Source organism: Corylus avellana, chromosome ca6 (assembly GCF_901000735.1).
Source record: "Corylus avellana chromosome ca6, CavTom2PMs-1.0".
Taxonomy (NCBI): domain Eukaryota; kingdom Viridiplantae; phylum Streptophyta; class Magnoliopsida; order Fagales; family Betulaceae; genus Corylus; species Corylus avellana.
Genome location: NC_081546.1, coordinates 10,333,042 through 10,343,040, shown reverse-complemented (window position 1 = coordinate 10,343,040; position 9,999 = coordinate 10,333,042). Strand labels below are relative to the sequence as shown.

The following is a 9,999-nucleotide window of genomic DNA, read 5'->3' as shown; positions in this document are numbered from 1 at the left end:
TTTCTTCTAAATTAATTTAAAAGAAATTTGTGTCCAAAAATAAATAAATCAAATTTAACTCTACTCGACTAGATTCGATTGCCGTAGTATTCATCACTCGTCCATCACTCCTTCGGTCCTTCCACGCCTTCATGTGAGAGGTAATAAGTAATTTCTAGCCACTTTCGTGGGAACAGAAAAATCGATCCAATTATAAATATAAAGCACCCACCAAAATATCCTCTCACACAATAGAGATTCACTTTCAGGCTCCCCAATATTCCAACTCCATAACCCATTTTCTCGGAAAACACAGAGAGAAAAAAAGATGCCTCAAAATGGGAGGGAGGAGAACGGTTACGACCCGGAAGATGATCGAAATGTGAACCACGACAACGGGAAGCACAAAGAATTGGGAGAGTTGTCGGTGGAGAGGCTGTTCGAGAACCAAGAGGTGCCGTCGTGGAGGAAGCAGCTGACGGTGAGAGCCTTCGTGGTGAGCTTCGTGCTGAGCATACTCTTCAGCTTTATAGTGATGAAGCTCAACCTCACCACCGGCATCATTCCTTCGCTCAACGTCTCCGCCGGTCTATTGGGGTTCTTCTTCGTGAAGACTTGGACCAAATTGCTTCGGAAGTCCGGCTTGTTGAAGCAGCCCTTCACCAGGCAGGAAAACACCGTCATCCAGACCTGTGTTGTCGCCTCCTCCGGCATCGCCTTCAGTGGTATGTGATAACCCCTTCTATTTGTCTTCTTGTTCAAAAACATGTTAGTTTAATTGTCGAAAAATCTGAAAACCAGGATGAAGGAGATAGTTTAAAAGTGTTGCACAAATTTCATGTTTCTCAAACTGGTAGACTGAAAATTCCATCTTTTAATTGATTTCTATTAACAGGAGGTTTTGGAAGTTATCTGTTTGGAATGAGTGAACGCATTGCCAAACTATCAACAAACACTCATGATTTCAAAAACCCATCATTAGAATGGATAATCGGCTTTCTCTTTGTTGTCAGCTTTCTTGGACTCTTCTCGGTGGTGCCTCTCCGAAAGGTATATAGCATTTGAGAAATCTTGGGCATTTATTAGATTTTTAAAAAAAAGTTTATCGAACACAAGGAAATTAACGTGGTCATAGTGCTCTTTTTCTCCAATAATGTGTTTGATGTTTGGTGTCAGATTATGGTCATAGACTTCAGACTCACATATCCAAGTGGTACTGCAACCGCTTATCTTATCAACAGCTTCCACACTCCTCAAGGAGCCAAACTAGCAAAGTAACGTATCTAACACTTAATGGTTTCTAGTTAATGGGACCGTATGAAAATTTAGAATATCTTTTCTTTTTTATTCTATTTTTCCAGGAAGCAAGTGAGAGAGTTGGGCAAGTTTTTCAGCTTCAGCTTTTTATGGGGTTTCTTCCAATGGTTCTATACTGCTGGAGACGATTGTGGATTTGCAAGCTTCCCTTCATTAGGGCTCAAAGCATATAAATACAAGTACATATATAATTATCCTTCAGTTTGCTCTTAGTAAAATTTCAGTTTACTTTATGCAAAGAAGAATTTTCATTTGGTAAAAATTTTGCTTCACCTAAGCCTTGTTCTCATTTATTGATCATGTTGTGCCTACTGCGAAATCTTGATTGTTCTGCAGATTTTATTTTGATTTCTCAGCAACATATGTTGGAGTTGGAATGATTTGTCCCTATATCGTAAATGTATCAGTGCTGGTTGGAGGGATTCTTTCTTGGGGTCTGATGTGGCCTCTCATAGAAAAAAGAAAGGGTGATTGGTATTCTGCAGACCTGCCAGAAACCAGTCTCCATGGTCTTCAAGGTTACAGGGTAAGTTCCCACCTATATTTTCATCCATCAAGAAGGCTTTTCTGTTTATTGAAAACTTTAATTTATATCCTTTATTCAGGTTTTTATCGCCATAGCCATGATCCTAGGTGATGGTCTATATAACTTCGTCAAGGTTCTAAGTCTAACCATCATAGGTTTGTCTCATCAGTTTCGGAAAAAAGATGTGAGCTCTGATCTCCCCACTGCAGGCCATTCTTCTGATCATGTGAGCTCTCAGGTTTCATATGATGACAAGCGCCGAACCCAACTCTTTCTCAAAGATCAAATTCCAGCATGGTTTTCCATTGGAGGTTATGTTGCTATTGCTGCCATCTCTACAGCCACTCTTCCACATATCTTTCACCAGCTCAAATGGTATTACATATTGGTCATGTACATATTTGCACCCATATTGGCTTTCTGCAATGCATATGGTACTGGGCTCACTGATTGGTCCCTAGCATCCACGTATGGAAAGCTTGCCATCTTTATCATTGGAGCATGGGCTGGTGCCTCTCACGGTGGAGTTCTTGCAGGGCTAGCAGCTTGTGGGGTTATGATGAACATTGTCTCAACAGCCTCTGACCTAATGCAGGACTTTAAGACTGGCTACTTGACACTTGCTTCGCCCCGTTCCATGTTTGTGAGCCAACTAATTGGCACAGCAATGGGTTGCATAATTTCCCCTTGTGTCTTTTGGCTCTTTTACAAGGCCTTTGATGACATTGGGCAACTTGGAAGTCAATATCCTGCCCCGAACGCTGTTGTGTTCCGTAACATGGCTTTGCTGGGAGTAGATGGCTTCTCAAGTCTACCAAGGAATTGCCTTCTACTCTGTTATGTGTTTTTTGGTGCAGCCATTTTGATAAATTTTATTAGAGATTTAGCGGGTAAGAAGTGGCGACAGTTCATTCCACTTCCAATGGCTATGGCAATACCTTTCTATATAGGATCATATTTCACCATTGATATGTGTGTTGGAAGCTTAATATTGTTCGTGTGGGAGAAAATAAACAAGGCCAAGGCAGATGCTTTTGGGCCTGCAGTAGCTTCTGGTTTGATATGTGGAGATGGGATATGGACTTTGCCTGCTTCTATCCTTGCTCTAGCTGGGGTTAAGCCTCCAATCTGCATGAAGTTTTTGTCACGAGGGACGAATATTAGGGTGGATAATTTTTTAACACCACAGGGCTAAATGTGATAAATGAATGTGAAGTCTTTAAAGCAATTAAGTTTCTAGCTTGTAATATAAGGTTTAGGGTTTTGTCGGTTTATTTATTTAAGTGAACGTTTGTACTCCTATTAAAAACCGATGACAATTAATGAAAAAATTTGTTTGTTTTGGATGTGACTACTGTTATCTTTTTGTGGTGAGACTCCGCCAACACCAACTTATGATGAGTTCATCCACCATGTATTGATGATGATGAGAGGATGCACTTGATTTTGAAATAGCATGATTGAATGCTCATTCGTGTTTTGGATGGAAGCCAAAGAATGATCCGAAGCCAAAGCAAAAGCTATATATCATGCCCAACTTCGAGAAACAAAAGATAAAAGATATGCACTTTGATAAGCGTCAAATGTTGCACATTTAAGCCCCTTAATTGGCATATGTTAATTCCTTAGTGTTATTAATTGTTTGATTTTTGTGTTTCATGTTTTATTTGGCAAATGCAAGAATTCCATTGAAAATCGGGCTTAAAAGACTATTTGGATGCATTTTGGCACCTGGGATCAAGCTCAGCAGCACTTGGGATCGAGCGTACATACGCTCGAGCGCATTCCAGCCTACGATCGAGCGCATCAGGGCTCGAACGCAGAACCAGCCAAGCTCGAGCGTAGGTGCGATCGAGCGCACTTAGGCGTCCAAAATACGGCAACAATCCTTTTTCACATTGGATTTCGTTTTCAGTCTCCTACTTGGATTGGGAGACTGACCTGTGGTTTCCTAGGATTTTTAGGGTTTCTAGGCTTCTCATAATCCCTATAAATAAGCCTCTAAACATTGCAGAAAACACACCACTTCCTAGAGCAAAAATTCATTGGAGCTTAGCAGAGTCATGAGCAACCAAACCCCTTCGTGGAGTGTTGATGTAACCTTATCCAAGCACAATGGTTTAATTGTATTTAACTTCGAGATTTTCAGTTTATGCATGTTGATTGTAGAACTATGAGAATTGATACATATTGATTTCATTCTTAAATATTAAATGTAATTGTTCTTAATTTCAAAATCAATATTTGTGAAATTCTTCTCTTGTATTAGAAAGTCTTTTTACTTTTATTGAACTCAAATCATTCTTGTTTTCTGTGATTATAAGGATGATGGTTATACAATGGGTTTAATTGATATATGATCATTGGATTTGATAAGCCATGCCTAGGGAAGATCGATTGTACTACACCCTAGTTTAGTATAATTTAGGTAGACAGTCTGTGCCAACCGAAAATGGGTTACACTTATTCATTGATTATATGTATCTTGTTATAGAATTTGATAATTCATACCTAGGAAAGACAGGTCGTACCGCATCTTAGTTGTTAGGTAGACGATCTATGCCAACTGAAAGTGGATTATACTTATTCTTTAATAAGGGAGTTTCTTATTTCTTTATAACATGCATAAAATGAATTTCTGGATTAAATATGATTAACTATTGTTGTGTGGATAGAGGTGAAGTTAATATCCTACACTCTCTCTTATATTTAATTCTCTTTTAATTTTATGCACTTTAGTTACAAACCAAGTCAATCGTCTTTTTAATTAAGTTAATTTTGATCTTTCGAATTTGATAACAAAACCTCAGCAATCCTTGAGGTTTGACACCCTCTCTTTAGCCTATCCTATAAGGATTCGTCCTATTGCGAGTGGTAATTTATATTATTGATATTTTTGGACACAAAAAGGCCACATTAATTTTTGGTGCTGTTGCCGAGGATTGCTTAACGGTTTAGTTATTAAATTTTGAGGATTAATCTTAGCTTAATTATTTTATGCCTTTGTTTTTTATTTTTTATTTTTAATTTTGGTTTTTGTGTTTTTTTTTTTTTTTTTTTTTTTTTTTTTTTTTTTGAGTTTTTCTCACACAGGTCCAGAGTTGCGAAGACCCCCATGCACGCCTGCGCTCGAGCCCAGCCAGCCTGCGATCGAGCCTAGCATCGGCAGTGCGATCGAGCGTACCTTGAAGTATGATTGAGCACCCTTGTGCCAGCCTGCCAGATTCCAGTAACTGCAACACCGAAATTCTAGCTCCTTCGGGCCGTTTGAGAGCTTTTACTTTCTGTTTCAATTTTTATTTTATTGTGATTTCCTTTCTAGTTTATGTTGGGTCGCCATTTTTTGTCTTTGCCATTAATTGCTTGTGACCTCGGCAGTGAACACACTCTTAGACAACTTAAAGCCGAAAGGAATTCTAAATTTCTAAGAGAGCACACCACTGAGGCCATGGGCAACCATGTGGCTTTGAGAGATCACTATCTCCCTACCACACACACTTCCCCCACATGTCTCAGGCTGCCGGACATTACTATGAGATTAAGCCCAGCAGTATACAAAGTCTACCATCTTTTCTAGGGCATAGCAATGAAAATCCTTACGACTTCCTCAATGAATTCTTAGCAATCTATTCCACCATTAAATTGACTGGATTCACTGAGGATGCTCTAAGGATGCATCTTTTTCCTTTGTCCTTCAAGAAAAGAGCCAAACATTGGTTTAATTCCTTAGCACCCAACTCCATTACTTCTTGGGCATAATTGCAACAAGAATTTCTTAAGAAGTATTTTCCCGTAGGAAAGACCAATGACATTAGGAGAGCTATCCCTAGTATCTCCCAATATATGGGCGAGTAATTCCATGAGACCTGGGAGAGACTGAGGGACCTTAGATCATGCCCACAACACGCTGTCCCGAAATGGCAACTTGTGCAAAGCTTCTATGATGGCTTGACTGAGCCTCATAGACAAATGGTAGATGCATCCTGTGGAGGGACATTTATGTTAAAGAGCAAGGATGAAGCATGGGCCCTATTTGAAAATTTGACTAGTAATTATGTTCATCATGCTTCCACTAGACGTAGGGCACCCGCACCTAAAGTACCAAAGACCGACGGTCTCTTTGAAGTAGGATATTTTGCGGATGTTGCTACCCAAGTAGTTGATGCTATCACTAGGAAGTTAGATCAATTGATGATTGCTGGTCTTGCACCTAATTCTACTCATATGCACGCACGACCTGAACCATGCTCATTTTGTTCTAGTCCTATGCATCATATAAATGACTGCCCTACTACTAGAAATTATGCTGATGTTTCTAATGAGCAGGTCAATGCAGCATTCTCCCAACCAGGTAATGATCTATACTCCAATACTTATAACCCAGGGTGGAGAAATCATCAAAACCTCTCATGGAAGGCCCAAGCTCCTGGGCTGCACAATCAAGCTCAATCTAACAGGTAGCCCTATCAACCTTCTTCCACATACCGGCCTCCACAATAGCAGTATCAGGCGACACCAGCCCCTCGGTCGGATTCTGACTTTCAAGAGAAGATATGGAACCTTATGAGTGAGACGAATCAGACTCTGAAAACTCACCAAGAGATAATGAAAGCTCAACAGCAGATTGTGAACTCGCACACTCAGGCATTTTCCAAGTTAGAAGCTCAGACGCGTCGGCATCGGAATTTCAAAATATGGTGTTGAAAGCTATAAGCGAAATGAAGACTATGAATCAGAAAGTGAATTCTCACTCTCAGTCCATCACCAAAATAGAAGCCCGAATCGGTAGTATCGCCAAGTTAGAAGCTCAAGTCGGACAAATTGCCAATGCCCTCAACAAGAGGGATGAAGGAAAGCTTCCAAGTCAGCCAATGACCAACCCTAGGGGAATATACATGGTAGAAGGAAGCACTTCTCTTCTAAAGCAAGTTCAATCCGTCACCACATTGCGAAGCGGAAGACTGGTTGACAATCATGTGAAGGAAAAGAAGGATGAGCAACTTGAGGCCCCACAGAATCTGCATCAGGAAAAGGGTAAGCAAGTAAGCACTGAGGCTTCTTCATTAGCTGCCCCCACTCCTGAGATACCATATGAGCCTAGGGTCCTATTCCCAAAGCGTCTCAAGGCACCTTCCCACTTCATGAAGCAAGGAGATAAGATACAAGACATGATGGAGGCCTTCAAGCAAGTCAAAGTCAACATCCCACTCCTTGATGCCATCAAGCAAATTTCGGCCTACGCAAAATTTCTCAAAGACTTGTGCAATCAGAAGAGGAAGAATCGGAAGCACATTCCAAAGAAGTCATTCTCATCGAGCAAGTGAGCTCTCTGATTTAGCATAACACTCCTCCAAAGTTCAAGGACGCTGGAGCTCTTACAATTCTGTGCGTCATTGGAAACACTGAGATTGAGAGAGCCCTCCTCGACTTAGGAGCTGGTGTGAATTTGCTTCCATACTTGGTGTATCAGTACCTTGGCTTAGGGGCTACAAGCTCTATCTTGGAATTGGCGGACCGATCTATCAAGAAACCCTGAGGGATTGTGGAAGATGTCATCATCAAGGTGGACAACTTCTACTATCTAGTTGACTTCATAGTTCTTGACACATAACCTATCCCGAATCCAGAAAAGCAAATTCCTGTCATTGTCGGGCGACCTTTCTTAGCCACAGCCAATGCATGCATCAATTGTCAAACCGGAGTAATGAAGATCTCCTTTGGGAATATGAAAATCAAACTGAACATCTTCAGTGCCTTCCAGAATGCACCTTATCAGAATACATGTTTCTTCTTGGATGACATTGGAGAAACTATTGAAGACCCACCTCCTGACCCTCTATTTGAAGCCCCATCATGGAGAAACCCACCGGAGCCTATGCCTCTCACTTCAAGTACTCCACCACCTAATGACAACCTAACAAGGAACATATTTCATTCAGAGGTTACTCAAGTGGACTACATTGGGGTGGACAATTTTTTGGCAAGTTCCCTGGTCGCCCTGGTTTTTTAGAACCCCTATAGAGACAAGAGGTTGATCATTAAACCAGTTTTAGACAAACACATTGAGTATCATCATGGGGAGCATCAAGACTTTTCAGCTAAAAGAAGAAGTTTTGGGATGTTAAGAGGAATCCTCTTCCTTTTGGAGTGCTATATGATGATGAAGAAGAAGGGATGGAATAGCTTGATTGGACTTCTGAATGATTGAGGTAAGATCCTTCGGAACTTGGACTTAAATTGAAAAATACCTCATGGGATCGAGCACAGGCCCTGTGTGCTCGACTCCTCACTCCACCAAGGTACATGATCTCCATCCAGGTTTATTTTATCCATTGTTGCTTCATTCTTTGATTATACTTTTACAACAATGCGTGCACTTGATTGGTATTTGGTTGGAGTATCACTTTCTTTTTCAGGACATATGTTTTTGCATGCAAGTTTGGGGTATGATACACCCCACATCTGCTCATTCAAGTATTCCTATACTCTTAATCTTATTCTTTAGTTTTGTAAATACATTGTGGACAATGTATTATTCAAGTTTGGGGTGGAAAAACAAAACAATGTCCAAATTTTGTTGTTATGCCATTCTTAAGCATATGGTTGAGCTTTGATTTTGGTTTGAATTTGATTGGCAGGCTTAATGTTATGAACACATGATTATTTAGGAATTTTGAGTCTTGTTACTTACTTTTGGCAACATGAGATGCTTCTTGATTCAATTTAAATCTATCTTGAGCAAACTAGCACATGTCAGTGAGGTATGAAATTTTTGACTAATTATGTTTGCTTTCCTTATCTTGAATTCTATTGGTGACATATTGGATGAATAACCTTGGTATGCTATTAAAAAAAAAAAAAAAAAAAATTGATTTTTTCACTTAGTAACTGGACCTCTTGCCTCATTAAGAAGTGAGTGTTCACGTCAAAAAGTAAGAAGTTTGGTTGGTTAATAAAATTGCTAGCTTAGTTTTGTAGCCTTTTTTTTACTCGAGTTAGTAAGTCCTTAGGGGTATCTCTACACTTAATGCCCCAAAGTCATTTGGTTTTGGAGTCATTAGCTTAACACTCGATACATGGGTCAATTAAAAAGCTTAAGGGAGCTAAGCAGTACACAACAAGTTTTTTTATTTTATTTTATTTTTTATTTTTTATTGGTATGCCTTGGTTGTTTCATCTAATAAGAAGTCCAATAAATTCTGAGATGTTGATTCATTTATATTGGAATTATTTTGAAGCCTCATGATTTTGTTTGCCAATGAATGAGAACCATTATTTTTGTAATGCTTTATTCTTTTGAATGAGATAATGATGACAATGTTTGTGGGTATCATACCCGGAAAACCCTCAAGAGACTTCACTCGTCCTCTAGGGAATACCTAGGGGTTTAAAAGGTTTGTTGTATATATTAAATGCAATCATACATCCAACGAAAAATTGATTATCTTTTTGTTTTCCTGTTTATTTTCTGTTTTGGATTGCTAAGGGACTAGTAATATATAAGTTTGGGGGTATGATAAGCGCCAAATGTTGCACATTCAAGCCCATTAATTTGCATATGTTAATTCCCTAGTGTTGTTAATTGTTTTGTTATTGTGTTTCAGGTTTTATTTGGCAAATGTAAGAATTCCATTAAAAATCAGGCTCAAAAGACTATTTGGATGCATTCTGGCATGTGGGATCGAGCTCAACAGCACTTGGGATCAAGCGTACATACGCTCGAGCGCATTCCAGTCTACGATCCAGCGCATCGGCGCTCGCACGCAGAACCATCCAAGCTCGAGCGCTTATGCGTTCGAACGCATATCTTCTAGGATCGAGCGTAGGTGCGACCAAGCACACTGGGGCGTCCAAAAAACGGCAACAGTTCTTTTTCACCTTGGATTTGGTTTTTAGTCTCCCACTTGGACTGGGAGACTGACCTACGATTTCCTAGGGTTTTTAGAGTTTCTAGGCTTCTCCTAATCCCTATAAATAGACCTCTAAACATTGTAGAAAACACACCGCTTCCTAGAGCAAAAATTCATTGGAGCATAGCAGAGTCATGAGCGGCTAAACCCCTTCATGGGGTGTTGATGTATCCATATCAAAGCACAATTGTTGGATTGTATTTAATTTCTAGATTTTCAATTTATGCATATTGATTGTATAACTATGAGAATTGATACATATTGATT

General features: G+C 39.7%; 1 protein-coding gene across 3 annotated transcripts; it reads left to right on the top strand.

Moving 5' to 3' along the window:
• The first annotated feature begins 217 nt into the window (after positions 1 to 217).
• On the top strand, positions 218 to 3,168 carry LOC132184801 (probable metal-nicotianamine transporter YSL7). Of its 3 annotated transcripts, XM_059598566.1 has the most exons (7): positions 218 to 704; positions 875 to 1,029; positions 1,156 to 1,253; positions 1,341 to 1,475; positions 1,633 to 1,822; positions 1,902 to 1,929; positions 2,032 to 3,168. In XM_059598566.1, exons 1-7 carry the CDS (start codon positions 308 to 310, stop codon positions 3,015 to 3,017), a joined length of 1,989 nt encoding a protein of 662 aa, XP_059454549.1. In that variant the 5' UTR covers positions 218 to 307; the 3' UTR covers positions 3,018 to 3,168. The 3 variants fall into 3 exon arrangements, with proteins under 3 accessions (XP_059454549.1, XP_059454548.1, XP_059454547.1); XM_059598565.1 differs by lacking the exon at positions 1,902 to 1,929 and having other exon boundaries at positions 1,992 to 3,168; XM_059598564.1 differs by having other exon boundaries at positions 1,902 to 3,168.
• The last annotated feature ends 6,831 nt before the right edge of the window (positions 3,169 to 9,999 follow it).